The sequence below is a fragment of the Candoia aspera genome, chromosome 1 (assembly GCF_035149785.1).
Source record: "Candoia aspera isolate rCanAsp1 chromosome 1, rCanAsp1.hap2, whole genome shotgun sequence".
Classification (NCBI taxonomy): Eukaryota; Metazoa; Chordata; class Lepidosauria; order Squamata; family Boidae; genus Candoia; species Candoia aspera.
Genome location: NC_086153.1, coordinates 69,218,754 through 69,235,194, shown reverse-complemented (window position 1 = coordinate 69,235,194; position 16,441 = coordinate 69,218,754). Strand labels below are relative to the sequence as shown.

The window sequence follows — 16,441 nt, the reverse complement described above, 5'->3', positions numbered from 1 at the left end:
AACTGTTATCACCAAGACTTCTATTTCTTGTTCAACCACTACCCAGTTTCCATTATATATTTAAGTTAACAGTTTTATATTTTTATTTATGTTTCATTGTAAACCCCCCAGAGTCCCTTTTGGGAGATGGACGGTGATAAATTTGATTAATAAATAAATAATAAATAAAATATATCCAAATTCTGATATTTTGGTCCAGTGTGCACCATTGCACTTGTTTACACTGAACTGCATTTACCATTTAAATCTCATTAATCCAGTTGAGAGAGAACTTTTTGGAGTTCTTCACAGTTTTTGACTTACACCTCCCCATTCCCTACAAGCAGAGAATCACACTTTAAATTTAGAACAATTTTATAAACAGTAGCAGTTACTTCTAAGTTCATTAACCCTGTTCTTAGAAAAACAAAGTGTTGCCTTAAAACTTAAGAAAGGCTTGTTGTTAAGCAAATGCCCAAAGTGCATTATGGCCTGATCTTTTCTTCAGATGATACATGAAGGAGTTCAAAAGAGTTTATTCCCTTAAGTGTGACAGGACTGTGATCCTTAAAGCACTGTAACTTACTAGCAGACTATATGCTTTGCGTATCTGATAACTTTCTGACAACTCAAAATTAGTTTTGAAATCTTTAGCCTGAAATGTCCAAGTACTGTTGCCAATCACTGCAGATCACGAGTGGGAAACACAAGGTATATAGGCTGCATATAATCCTGGAAAAGTATTTTATACACACAGAGACACACCTCTGCATAGCCACAGGCAGTCGACCATTCAACAGGATAGGGCTGAGATTTGCTGTATTTTTCCTGCTAATGGCAGCTGTAACACAGTGGTTTTCCCACAGTGGTTTTGCCAATGGGAAAAGGAAACCCTAATCAATTCCCTTTTCTTCCCAAGAGAGTTAAAAATGTGGGGGAGGGGGAGTGAATATGTATGTGCATATGTAACAGAGAGGTGAGAACATAAAATGTTGCCTATCCCTGCTATAGATACATCGTCTTTTTAAAAGGCAGATTCCTACAAACACCAAGAACTCCTATGATCAGGAGCAGTTCAAACTAAAAAAGACAGAGTTAAACTCTTAATTTTTAAAAAAAGAAAATAACTCTAGTTACAAAATCAAGTCATAAAGTAGAACTAAGTAATAATTGTTTTTGTGTGTATCACAATATTAGGCAAAAAGGAAAGTTTCATAGATACCTTTCTTCAAAACGTTATTGATTCCACACACAAGTTCACTGAGATATGTAGAGCTGAGCTGACTCATCATTTAGGTAGGTAGAGATGAGCTGACTCAATGCATAAATAATTTCAGGAAGAGAGGTTGGAACTATCAGATACTGGAATACTTTCTGAACATGCCAGGCCAAGACAAAAGGGAGAGTTGCCACTTGATTGAGAGGGTAAGTTGATACTTAATATGAAAATATGGCACAGAATGATTTGGGGGGGAGGGGAGAGAAAGGAAGATCAACAGAATGTGAGGGGATTCCATTACAGAAAGATTCACCACAAGAGGATGATCTTAAAAAGTTAAGATTGCACATGGAATACTGTATACGCTTTAGTCACTATATCTGAAAAGTTATAATATAGAGCTGGAGAAAGTGCAAAAACCTCCTCAAACAACCAAATGATTAGGGGCTAGAGCCATACTCTTATAAGAAATGACATTTTCCATGGGTTTTTTAGCTTGGAATGAGAGTCGACAGACACGATGGAAGTATATAAAATCATGCATGATTTACAGTATTATAACTCAAGGACATCTAATACGACTAAAAGTATAGGGCTTCAGTATCAATAAAAGGAATTACTCCTCTACACAAACATAATTAAATTGCAAAATTTGTTGTCAACAGTTGTCACGATAGCCTCCAATCTGAAAGGGATTAAAAAGGGACTGGCCAATTCATAGAGAACTGACTTACCTTTGTAACTAATCTTGTTGCCTCTAGAATCATACACATCCTTAAATACCAGCTGCTTGCGAGAAACAGCAGGATAGGTCTAACACTAACTTTCCCAAATGAATCTGAATGGACACTTAGGATGAATGCTGGACTATATAGTCCAAATCCAGCAGGACTTTTTGATGTTTTTATGAATAAAATTTCAAGGCATCAAGGATCTTCCCATCAACATATCCATTGTCTCTGTTCATTTACAGTATTTGATGATCCAAATGTTAGATGGGTTGTTTAATGTTTTAAGACTACAGCCTATTGCATTGCAGGAGGCATGGGATACAAATTTATCAGCCTCCAAACAAGAATTGCATTTGAAGGTAATACACAGATGGCATTTAACCCCAGTACGAATAATGAATATTTTTAACAATTATTCAATAAAATGTTGGAGGGGATGTAAACAGAAGGGTAGCTGAATCATTCTGGCAGAAAATCTGGGAAGATCTATAATAAAACAAGAAGTGGAATGTGTCCCTTACATATATTTGAGGGAGAAAATGGTAAGCTGAAAAGTAAAGAACTTATATTCTTACTCTTAGCTGCCTAAGCTATAATAAGTCAATTTTAATTAAGTTCCACAGGATTAATACCTAAATACATATACTACTGGAGCTTTACTGCCCCATCCCAAGAAATGTTACTATAGAAGTGGAGCTGAAAAAAAATATTTTAATTCCTAACCAGGGCTAATTCAAGAGTGCCTTGATTTTTTCCAAATCTACTAACAGCTAAAAGAATTTCAAGTATTTTTTTAAAAAAAAATACAGAATATGCTTTTGCGCTATGATTTCTAAATACCAAATATACTGAGATCTTGCACTAGAGGAAGAATATTTTATACCACTTAAACTGGGACTCTATTATCGCAAAATGGATTTGTCTAGTGAGATCAATTCAATTTGGGTTCCAAGGACTCTTTACTCATATCAGTTTCTAAAATTATACCCAACTTTGTTCATAGAAAGATTGTCTCGGTTTATCTTGCTTCTGTTTTCCATCTATCAGAGGACCTATTTATTTCTCCTATGGAGGAGAACAGCGTAGTTATGCAACTCAAAAATTGCTTCTTTGTTTTATTACTGAAACAAACTCAGGGACAGTTCTGATACAACTTAGTGTGCACCTGATACAGGTGAGCCTGCATGTTTGAGCAAGCTAAAAATGTACCAATTGGGCATTATTAGGCTGAGTCTCAAGTCATTTCTGCTGTTTGGAAGGATCTTCTGCCATCTGACTCCAAAACCTCATAGCAGAGAGACTATCGGCAGGATAACTCAAACACAGGCCAAGCAAACTAAATCCAGTGGAAGCTCAGAACAAGTTACTTACACTCAGTATTGGTTAAAAGCGGTTGGATTTAGATACAGCAATCTAATGGCAGCTCAAATACTGGCTATTTAAGGTTTAATGTCTACCCTGGACGCCTGCTAATTCTCTCCTTCTGCTATTTTTCTTTTCCTTTGGTCAGTCCATAATGCACAAGGAAGATTCCTTGAAATTTCAAAAGTGTACACACTATTATGGAGTTATGTACTGGTTTAACTAAAATGTATTAATAAAGGTTAAGTTCTATGCATTTCAAAAAGCTTTTCAGTCTCCTACAGTACATGTTTTATAATCATTAACTGGTTACTAAGGATACTTACTTGCTACTGAAAAGTTGTTAAGAGGATATGGTAGATCCACATCTTGAGGTTTCTCCTTATATCCTATGAAGGAGCCATCTGTCTTCAACAAGAAGTATCTTGGTCTCCAATTTTTTATATATTCCCCTATATGAGAAAACATTATTAATATAAAATAATATCTCAACTTCTGCTTGAAGTAGAATTGTCAACTAATCAGAAAAATTGATAGTCTCATTCTCTAACCTCAGACTGAATAGGTGAAGTTAGCAATGAAGTTGCTTAATTTTTTTTTCTACTTTTAACTAAACATACATCCCAACACAATTTACATATAAAACTAGGTTCACTGTATTCACTGGATTATATCCTGGTGAAAGTGTTTTTTGTGGAAGAATGCTTACATTCAGAAAATATCAGGTGGGTTGCAAAGCAGCTGCTCTAAGCCATCAAGAGACCACAACAGCTTTATGTCTTCACATCTTAGACCCTGAAAAGCACCCTGCTTGCTTGAAAATTCCTATTATTTCCACCTCCCGTTGACATATGCAACTCCTGCAAATTCATATACAGATCTATCACTATCTCAATACCTAAAAATCATTAGGGCATTACATTCTATTCTTATCAGTTGTTTTTGCAGTGAAATACATATAAATATGCACAGGGTTTGCAAATATTGGCTATACCCACAAATCTCTTTTTGTGTCAGTCATCAACTAAGTATCTGGCTTATGTACAAAAGAATGTAAGAAAGGCAAGAATTTCTGAAAAGCAGAAAAAACGGTAACCAAACTTAACTAATCTTAGAGATGAGACCACCATCCATATCCCAATGCTTTAGGCTAGACTGAGGGGTTTTTTTTAAGTCCCAGTGGTTATAGCAAATTATTTCCATATTGCTGCCAAAAAGATTTCATGGATGAGCCTTGTAGTTGAGCTACACCTAAAATAGTTTACTTTTTATAGAAAAATAAGAATGAACAGGAACTTGTGTAACTTTTTATTTATCCCCAGTGCAACAAACAAAAGAATATACGTCATCCAGCAAAAATGACACTGTATTTCTGAGATCTACCCATGTGTAGTGTCAGCAGTGTTTGAATAAAGTCGTTATTTGGCCCACAGAAAAATTAGAGTAGAAAAATATATTACCAAGAATTTTTTATTTCTCTACTTCCAGTCAAACTTCAGACCAGGGACAGATACAAATCTTTACTCTTCCAGAAACAGCCCAGTGCAACACTCAACAATTGATCAGTGTCAAGGTCACCAAACATCACACACCATCCATTAATTTTGCAAAGGATGGGAAAAAAATAGCTAGGGAATTGAACCACTGAGTAAAAGATACTTGCACCTTTACACTAGCAATGGTCAATCACCTGTTTTCTTTGGTGTCATTCTTGTTTATAATAATTATTCTTAATTAGTTGAGCAGTGCTTGTGAGACTTCTGCCAAGTCCTAGCCATGTAAAATCAGGTGACGTCCTATAGAGTCCTGGGTCAGGAAAGCCAGACAATTGGAGGTTGAATGGAACCAAGCAGGATCCCACAGCTTAACTGCCACAAGGTCATTACATAAGGCAATGTTATCTTGTAGTTCAATCTACATATAGATTCAGAACTGCAATAAAACTATTCCCCACTGTCAACTCAGAGCTGGCATAGGATACTGTGGTCAATGGCACCTAAAGATACAGAAAGATCAAGGAGAACCAACAGATGTAATCCTCTTTCTCTGTAAAAATCATCCACCAGGGCAACAGAAACTAATTCAGTTCAATAGCCAGGCTGAAGCCTGACCTGAATGGACCCAAATAATCAATTTCTTCCAGGCACATCTGCAGCTATGCTGTTACTATTGTCTTTCCATTCATAGGAAAGGTAAAAGGTCTCTTTTGGGAGACATGGGCGGTAATTGAATTTGAATAATAAATAAAATAAAATAAACATTAGTGCCTGATAATTGTTCAGAGCCAAGCCAGAGTGGTTTTCTTGAAGATCAGGAGATTCTCGTTGGTCGTTTTGGTGGTGTTGATTCCCAATTGGTCCTTTGTTCATGCTGGCTTCTGATTGATCATTTTTGGAGTACTGATTCCTGATTGGTTCTTTGTTCATGCTGGCTTCTGGTTGGTTAATCAGAGCAGCTGAGTCCTGACTGGGCCCTTGTCCAGGCAAATTTCTGATTTGCCCATTTTGGGGAACTGATTTTTGGGAGGCTTGTGCTGGACATTTCCTCAATTGAAGCTATGGCAGACTCTCTCTGTTGTTTGCTGGCTGTGGACCTTGTGATCTTGGTGTGTCGCAGGGTAGGTAACCAGGCTTTGTTAACCTTGATGCCAGCCACAGTTGCCAGGGAAACATCAGGAAATCTGCTGTCTAGGCAAGGGTCACTAAGACCTGAAGCTCAACACCGCCCATCCAATTAGTTTGCATCAGCCATGAAGCACAAGATTTGAGAAGATATGTTATTAGGCTACAATTATAAGCAACCTAATCACTTCCTCAGTTTCAGAAGCTCATACTGATTTACCAAAATTGCACCAGGTGAGTCACTGGAACTATATTTGGAATTAAATCAGTTATGGCAGTCATCTTGTGAACAGGAACAAGGTTCCTCCACATTTGATATTAACCTATATTACACTAATACTCTCAATAAATCACTTATAAAATCATTCCTAACATAAAAATACAAGCCTCAAAACAGAAAGGGTGACAAAGCATTACAAAAGTTAAGCTTGCTAAAGATAACCCCAGACATATCATGGGACAAGGCAAACAGCAGGAAGCAGAAAAGAGAAGCTGTGGTCAGGAAAGTTGATGGAATAGGAACATATATGGTAAATACAGATAAGCTTAGGCATCAAGATTGTGCATGTAATCTTAAATATGTTAAATACTGATGATTGTTACAAAATATGTATGAGAACTAACAGAAATAGCAGATAGGTATTAGAAGACCACCATATAAGGAAAGGTCAAGTTTTGACCCCAAGGAATGTGATCTGTGGTAAATGTACTATAAAAGTCTACTGAACAATCAGGAAGACACCCAAGCTTTGAGAGAGATCTCCTTGTGCCCTATTTCTGGGCAGAATAAAGCTTTGCTTCAATCTTCACCTTCACCTTGGTGTGTTTCTTTGGGCATTTAGCATATCAGGATAGAACCCAGATTTGGGCTGGGACAACAATCTCAGCCTAAAAATCAGCATTTTTATCCCTGTAAATAAATGCCAAAGTAACTGTAAGTTCCAGTTCTCCATCTATAGAGTAAATATTAGAAACTATTTAAAATTCAGTCTCAGGTGATGTCATAAAATTAACCTCTTGGGATTGCCTGGGCAGACATCCTGCCCTAAACCAGGAAAAAAAACCCCACAGTATATTTTTAGCAACATGTGTGAACTAGGTCTGTGACATTTCTTCTCAGAAAGCATATATAATATTGTACTATTAATATGTGAAGTCCATATATTAACAGCATAGGCAAGATCTTTAGTAGGACCAACCAAAGTGACACAAATGAACATGCAAGCTTCTGAGTTCTCTAGACTATATCATTACTCAATAAAATTTAAACATGTTTTTCATATGTTATGCAGAATTTCTCACATATTAGTAAGGTCTGAAATTCTCTTTTACTGCTTAATTATCTTTTGTGGTCAAGAAAAATTGAAATGAGTAATGTGGTTTCACCAGTAACATCTTTTAATAACTAATAATATTTTGAAAAAAAAAATTAAAAGTTTACTAAAAATGTTGCTTCTGTTACCTTTATATAGCCCTTGAAAGTTCTAAGATAAGAAAATATGCTATTATTAGAAATGTCTGTATTGCTAAGGACAGTTGTTCAATCTATTTTTTAAATACTTTCAGTTTGAAACTTACTGTTGCCTTGTCTACTTTTTATAAACAAGCTGATCATACATAAATAAAATCTTTTTAATATTCAAGTTTCAGAGAAATCAAAATTTACCTTATTTTTAATCTATATTTGCCTAATATAATACAATATAATTCGTTGCTTTATACAGCGACTGTCTCAAAATGACCTCGAATAGCATACAACTCAAAAACAGAAAACAAAAATCAACCGTTATAAGATATAAAATAAGATAAAACTTAAGACAAAAATTCTGCCAAGGTAATTCAACAAACTAACAACCTTATTATTAAAAAAATACCCAAATCAACAATAAAGCAGTCAGTGTGTAGTACAATGCTGTCTGTCTGTCTATTATATTTGTATGCCTGCCCATCTCACGTATCCATCTATCTATCTATCTATCTGTCTATCTATCTATCTTTCACATTTGTATACCTGCCCATCTCACGTAGTGACTCTGGGCGGCGTACATAATAAAACAATCAAAATACATAAAAAACATTAAAAACCACCAATTTAAATTATCTTTAGATGATGTGGATTTTATCCTTAGAATCATAGTCTATTGCTTTATTTGTATATTCAAAGTGGCATCAAAGCAAGCTGATGTTCAAAAAAGCAATGGTTATCAGCATTATCAACATTCTTTTTTCTTCCATTAAACATGATGATGATGATGATGATGATGATGATGATGATGATCTGAGAAAGGTGAGGACTGCTAACTGTACTGTATCTCCTAAATATCCGTAATATAGGAAAGTCACCAAAGTGTACTACAGTTCACAAATTCTTCCTTTGGTACTCATAAGGCTCCCTCTCCTAACCAATAATATACACATACACACATTGAATAGCTGGATAGCACTAGCCTCTGGTCAATCATCATTCCCCCAAGAACACATTTACAGATGCAGAGGTATTATTTGTAAATAAAAGTGACCAACAGCTGGAGATCAGTACTGTGCTTTCCAATACAAGACAGCAAAAATGGGAAAAACGGTATTTGCCATTGCCTGATGAGCAAAGGAAGGCTGAAGCATGAGAAAAAGATTACAGCCTCAGAGCAACCACAAGGGACAAAAAGGGGTTGCAGGGCAGCATAGGCATATAGAAGGTTCAGGAAAGCAACTAGAAGTATGGGGGCAGAACTTCTTACAGTTCAAAGGGGAGCTGAGCACTTAGGGAGAAGCTGTGAAGGGCAATGTAAGGTAGCAAGCAAACCTGGAGAAAGAAGAAGGAAGGGGTTTACCCAACTATAAATATTTACTGGGTGTGATTAATGTTTCACTGAGGCATAATGTGGTGTCATCCGTCTTGAAGTGGTGGTACACTACCTTCTGAAGAAGCCATCTAGAGAACTGTTGGCCAGTCTCCAGCCTTCTGTCTTCAACTAAGGTTTACAGAGGATCCTAGATGAAACAAATTTTCTTGATTTTCTGAAGTCAGGATTCAAACCTAGGCATGGACTTGAGTGGGTCCAATTCAAAGTGCTGGCTATCACGTTTAAAGCCCTACATGGCTGGCATATGGGTACCTTCATGACCATCTATCCTCAGCCAATCCCATGCAATTCTTAAGGGTACAAATGCTGAGGGCTCCCACCCCAAGGAAGGTAAGCAGAGTGGGAGCTCAGTGACTATAGGAAGCCAAGGAGATGACCTTGGGGAAAATACTCAGAAATTGTTACAAAAAGTTCAGAAGCATGCCTTAAGCCCTGGGAAAGGATAAAATATTAGGAAGAGACTCAGCCTGGCACCTCTCTGACTCCCTGGGGTATAAGAGGGAGGGAAGGAAAAACACAATCAGACTTGCCAGTTTCTGTTAATATAGCCTACCTCAATAAAATATAGTCCTGGTCTTGTGGAATCTGTTTACTGATCTGGACAACCTCAAAGGGCTGACAGTGATAAATCCTCTGAGGAACTGCCCTGTCCTTTGGAACTCCTTGTTTCTCAAGAGTTAAGGAAGTTATTTAAAAACTTTTTATTACATGTGCTATGGATGCTGATGGTACTGAGCTGCATTAATGAAGTTACATTATTGGTAGTTTTAACTGCTATATTTCAGTATCATAAACTGCTTTCAGTCCTTTGAGAAATGGGCAGACTATAAATAATTTTGTAAAAAAATTTTTTTCCTGAGCCTTAGACACAAATTAGCAGACAGAGCACAGCACGACTCTGTACACTATTTTTTATTTTTCATGATGTGAACAAAATATATTTGTTTATTGTTGGTGTGAATCTAACTAATCCAGATTACACCTACTAATTAAATTAAGACGAGGTTTAAACAAGCAAAACAGACCACTCCTACTAAATGTCTTTCCTATACTATCTTTAGAAATATTTCAGGATAAAGCCTAAATGTGTGTATATTTAGTGCAGTCCTGAATCTACAACCAATTCACATGAATCTGTTTAAGTGACCAAAAATAATATCAGATGTTATTCTGATACCATATTTTTAATCATAACAGTTTAATGCTATGGAAAACATGCTACATCATTTAAGAAAGGCAGCAAGTAGAAATATAGAAATACTTTGAAATTATATAAAATAAAATTCAAGTATTAAAAAAATAAAATAACACAAAAGCTCAGATTTTGGTGCATGTTTCAATCTTGTTTATACTTTAGACTAATGTTTATTAGCCTAAAGTATTCAAGAAGGCAACTTACAATTACATAATTCTGCCCCATGTCCAAAGAAGCTGTTAAAAATGAGTATGTTTCTTTGTGAAGTTCCCAATACTAAAGAAAGAAAATGCATGAAAAATTGGGCAAATGACAAAAAAAAATCCACATTTTTCTCTTCAATATCCAATTTAAGGAATTGTAACTGAAAAGCTCTATTTGGATGACATAATTGACCCTGTCTGCCATTATCCTGGGGTACAAGCTTCTCTTGGTGAGCAGGTGGAAGATGATGACAGATGTCCTGGTCTATGGAAATTAGATTGGATTGATCATGGTCAGCGCCACTGCAAAAGCATTTAGGGGAGGCTTACCCACCCTATCCCGATTGTTTCCAAGCACATATAGAGAAAAGGGGAAGTTAGTGATGAAACATGCACTGAAACATATGTTATGTCATTATGCAAAACTATGCATGCATCACGACGCATGTATATAAGAGCAGGATATGTATCAAGACATTACCACACACGTCATCATTTTTACATAATCTCTTTGCTAAGGATGCCTCTGATACTTCTTCTGTTGAAACTCCACCCCCCTATGGCCACCTTAGCAGATGAAAAGTGAGAGAACCAATATTCTAGAATAGCAGCATCTTTGTGGGGAGGTTCTAGGGTTTTTCCTCTTTGTTGGTAGCAGTGTTAGCCCTCAATTAACATTCTTTTCTTCATTTGTACAACATTCCTGGCTGAGAGATTACTTTCACTCCAAACAATCTTAGCACCTTTTGGGTTAAACTAATCCTTTAACCCTGCTACTCAGTAAGTTAAAATATTTTAACCATGTCATGAAAACAGAGCTAAACGTTTTAGTGCAATTTTCTTTATGTTAGTCCAAAATGGCAAATTCATCCTCACCTTGTCACGTGTATGCATTTAATATACATACAAACATGTACTACTAACATTCTGCTTTTCTAAGTAAAGTGCATTCAAGATAGAGTAGCTCATTACAAGTAAAACCACAAAAAGCAAATAGCAAATTATAATCAATAAAACACAAGAAATTAATAAAGCCCACCATTTTATAACCAGAAATAAATGAGTACAATAAAAAGTATAATAAAAAAGCTCTGTCTTCAGAGAAAGGTATCAATAATAGAACTTAGGCATGCCTCTTCATGAAAATTATTTTGCAATCTGGTGGCACAGCCAAGATTATGAATTATATTCTCTCTCTCACTCTTCATTCACTCACTTGAAACTTAGGTAATGGGGAAAAAAATAGATAAGGACTTCTATAAAAGTCCAGAATATTCAGTTAGATTTATATTACTAGCAAAATCAAAAAATTAGTTAAGGAACTTGCAATAAGGGCAAGGGAAGACTGAGAAAAACTTCTAAGTGTGTAAAAGACTGAATGCTGATTATATCAAACACGAAATGAAAATCAGAAACCAGGACATATTCAGGAAAGTAAGAACACAAGGCATCTGGGTTTGTTGGCTTGTTTTTTACGATTTCAAACCATTAAAATAGACTAGCAATCTAATTTAAAATAATAGCATAACAAAAAAAAAACAGAGATGTGATTTTCAAATTACATACATAAGCAACAAATCAGCAACAAAACAAATCAAAAATATAAAATGATCATCATTTTCCTTTTTTTCCAAGTTCACTACAAGAGGATATTCACTAATCTTTTAAAAATAAAAGCTGACTTGTTTTAGCAAGCCTCATTTAGGAAAGGTCTACATAAGGATGCACTGAAGAATATCTCTTACTTCTATCAGTGATTAAAGAAAGTTGAAAAAATAATGAATCTGGGAACAGAGAGCCCTGACACTACTATAAAAATGATGTGGGAAGAGACATTTGCTGAAGTAAGCTAGAATAAAGCAGTTTATGCAGCAGCACTTTGAAACATGCTGAGAAATAAACCAAGAACCATTGCAGTTATTTTAATTCAGGTTTTCTGCACTTCCATGAATTTACCTCCACTGGTCAATTTATGAAATCTATGACTTAGGTATAAAAATGATTTGAATAGTTTGCATTTTAGCTAAGCAAACAAACTGTTTCATTATTCCATATTTTCATTTGTTGTTAATACTACTTCCTTTATGTGAAACTGCACAATCATTAATTTTCATGCACATTCAGCAGTCGAGTCACATTAATATTAATAACTTATAAACTTAATTGTAGCTGCTACATGTATGCACTTCTATTTGGAATTATATAACCATCACCTTAAAATCTCAGAAACTGCTATTGCTTCATCTTGTTCTTATAACTGAAGGCAATGTAGAGTATCATGCCCTGTTCCACTTGTTCCACTACCTCTTTCCCAACTGCTGCTATTGCCACTGTCACCAGAATTTCACTCCCAACTAAATTTGCCTATTCCATCTTCAAACCTCCACCTATCAAAACATATGCAATTTTGCTAGCAATCTCCTGTTTAACATACTATTAACATACTAATTGAACATTCTTTTGAAGGTTTTATGAATAGAAAAGCAGTATGTTAATACATAACAATAAATAATATTGCATTAGTATTTCTTTTTCATCTAGTGCAAGGAGTTTCATCCCATCGTTCACGAGCTGCGTAATTCTGCAGTGCCCTTTTTGCGGTTCCCTAGCATCCCAAGATTGTGCTGCAGTATACTGTAATGATCAAGTTCAAATGTTGATCACTGCCAATCAAACATAACAATTATAGCAGCAATGGAGATGTGACTTAATTATCATTTATTCACTACAATGTGCTATATTATATACTGAAATGTTCTTCAGGTACCACTTCTAATGTATCATCCCTTAAAACCTTACAATCAAGGTGGATCTTTGGAAATATTTGAACTGGAAATTTTCCTTAAAAGTTTTCCAACTACCCAAAACAATACAAAAATGTGCTGTGCAGATATTACATATCTTTGTATGAGCCATACAGATATTTCAGAGTCTACAACAATAAAATGTAATTGAACTTACATATTAAAATGGAAGAATGGGAAATCAATAAAATGCACTTATATTCAAGCAATTGCAAAGGATTACACAGACATTGCACTGAATGGAATAATTTTCACTAATTGTATGGTAACAGTATCCTACATTTTTCCTTAATTATTTAGATTTTAAGGATGAAAATGATGTTTTATTGGGTCCAGCTTTTAGTTCCAACAGTAGAAAAGAAGATGATTTCTGATGATACTTTTATTAATCTTTCTCTCTACAAAAACAATGACAAAGTTGAAAGTGGCACTTCAGGAAAAATAAGAACTAACAGAAGTTCCCTCATTTCCTGCCAGTGGGATCTATTAATAAAAGTCCAGTTGAGAATTGCTGCCTTGTTAGCTTCTTAGAATTGTTTAAATAGTTGGAAGAGTCCCTAACTGTCTGCCTTAGAAAGCAAACTAATCGAATGGGGAATCACTTTTTAAAAATACCCTGCTGGGTTCACATTATCAAGAAAGAAATCACACTAGTTCTAGGACCAAAATAGTTTATCCCATGATTCCACAGGATTGTTGTGATAGTGGGAGAGCTTTGGATACTCAGAACTGCAAACTCTTCCCATTCCCATCTTTTAAAACAGAGAGAAAGAAATATATACTGCCAAAATTCAGCAATTTAAAGATGTGAACTTATGGTGCAGGGGTTGTAAATTCTATGCCCACCTGCCCACCTGTACCCTATGTCTCTTGGAAAGACCTCTCAAGGGCCATAGGATTTCCAAATTAGTGGGGGGGGGGGTTTCCCCTTATGGTAACCATTTGTACTTCTTTCATTCTGACGTGAAAGCTTTTATTCTACAGCATTCTTATGAATTCTTCACAACTCAGCAACATTCTTCATAAAAGCAAACAACAGTTCAGGTCTCCTGCCTGCTACTTTGTCAAAAGTATTTATGTATGATGCAGTACTTTTTCAACATCTTCATAAGAAAAAATCTTACTGCTCAGTCTAATTCTTTTCTCCTTTCAAACAGAAAAGCAATACTTTGGAAATATTTTTTCAAGCATAATTTTCAAAGTACAAGCCATAATAATTAATCAGGACTTCATAACAAGGGTGATTTTCAAACTACTATTAGGAGCCATACAATAAGCAGTATCTTCATAATATCAGTTTATTTACTAAAAATGAATCAAAAGCTAACTAAAACTGACATTAAAATAAATTTAAATATACCTAAAACAAATATGGCTAAATAAAATTTTCTACTTCATAAAAGTTCTGATAATTTAATCATCTTTTACTATTACCATAAGATTTGTTTGCAGTTTGAAATCTCAACGATTTCATTGCATGTTAAATAAAATCTAACAAAAATCTGTGAGCAACTATACTTCTAACACAGCCATTCACTTTTTATACCTGTTCTTAATATTCCATACTACAGTAATCCTTTCTCAGTATCATTTCTAACCTGTGATTTATTTAGTACTTGCAGTATACAGTCTAATTAATAATACTTTTCTTACTTATTCAGAAAGCTACCTTATAAATAAAGCTCTTATATCTTAGCAAGGAAATCTATTTGAACTTTAGATAAGATTCACTGAGACACTGCACAGACAATATAGTGATGCCTTTCCAAGCTGAGCTGCTTATCAGAGACAGTACATATAATGAAAAGTTACTAAAATGAGTATCTTCCAAAATGACCAACCTTTGACTTCCTTTGTTAACATTTACCACTGGAGGAGGAAGGGTTTCTCAGTATTACTTCCTCTGAAACTGCACATTTGATTTGCACCTATTGAGATTATGGCAAATTCAAAACTGGAAAAAATAGAGAAATGCAAGTGATTTTTGTTGCACAAGTGACTCACAACTATTCTTAGGTACACGTAATTTGTACTTATTTGTGAATATCTGAATGCAAACATTATCATCAGAGTCACTACTAATTCACTAGAGAACAACCATACAAAATCACCTGGATCCCTGATATAACCCACCTATTCAATATGTAAAAAACTGTACATGAAAATGAACTTTCAATTCCAAAAGTATACTATCAGAAATGAAAATACACCTAGATACCAGTACTATATATTATTTAATAAAATACAAATAATTAAACTGACAAATTATAAAAGTAAAGGTAAGAAGAAAAAAGTGAAATAATTTTTTTACACATGAAAAGAATGATCAAAGATTTAATCCAGTTACAATACTGCTAATGTATAGCAATACAGTGAGCAAAACAAACATTAAGTTTGTGCTTATGAGTGTGCAGCTTTACACTCATTTAAGTAAAATGTAAGAAAATGTATTTTTTTAATGATTCAGGTAAATGAACATTAATATCCTAAATTAGAAAAAGAACTTAGTGATGACTTGTATATTGAAAAGTAGCAATATTTTCCATAAGTAACTTCTGACAATAACTACAAAGTGAACTATAAAGTGAACCAGAACTATAAAGTGAAAATAACTATAAAGTGATGGCAGAGGTTTACACAATTCTACTTTTAGGATGTCTAAAATGTGGAAGGATATAAAGCCCCTGTTTGTATTGTGATATTAAGTACTGCTCTGTCAAGAAGTAACAATTTTACCCAACTTACAAACTATGAAATAAAGTTGGCGTAACTATATTAAGGGGTACTTATGGATGTAAATAATGAAGGACAGATAAAAATTCAACTCCTGAACTAATTATCAAGATGAAAGGAGGAAGGGAGGAATCAGGATAATTAGTGTGTATCTTCCCTCCTAACCAACCCCCCACATACATTTATTCTGTATATGCACACACAGCAGCAGCATCATAAACCGTCTCAAGTTCTTGCCATTATTCAGTTCGACATCTGCACATGTTTATGCGTCTCTCCAAACAACCTCTTGAACACCCTGCTGGAGCTGTCATTTTTTTTTTCTTCTCCTATCTGGCAGATGGCAAGTCAACAATCGGCATCAACAGCAGCCGAATATTTTTTCCTCCATTCTACCCCCTCCCAAATAGACACAATAATAACTTCTTTGTGCTATGCTACAATGCAGCTGCTTAAACCATTTCGCTACAAGGCTGCTTTGCTTTAATAATAATAAAAAAAAAAAGAATCCCTTCTGTCAAGTCTAAAAAGCAGCATAATGTTAAGCAAGCTAAAGCCACAGCACAGCTGCAAACGGGCAGACACATTGACAGCTCCTCCCTTAACAAAGACTTGTGAATTGAAGGGGGTTCATCTGAGGCTCACACAGTAATTAGTATAAAAAAGTCCGACAGCCTCTATTATGCTAGGGAAAAAAACTGGACAGAACTGGGCTGCTGTTTTGCGTCAAGAG

The 16,441-nt window shown here is 35.1% G+C and overlaps 1 protein-coding gene across 2 annotated transcripts in view; it reads right to left on the bottom strand.

Moving 5' to 3' along the window:
• AKT3 (AKT serine/threonine kinase 3) overlaps window positions 1–16,441 on the bottom strand; it is a 206,088-nt gene that overhangs the window by 102,681 nt on the left and 86,966 nt on the right. For both annotated transcript variants that reach the window (XM_063306289.1, XM_063306297.1), the window contains one exon: window positions 3,618–3,743. In XM_063306289.1, the coding sequence (XP_063162359.1) occupies window positions 3,618–3,743 (126 nt within the window). The remainder of the gene's footprint in view (window positions 1–3,617; window positions 3,744–16,441) is intronic.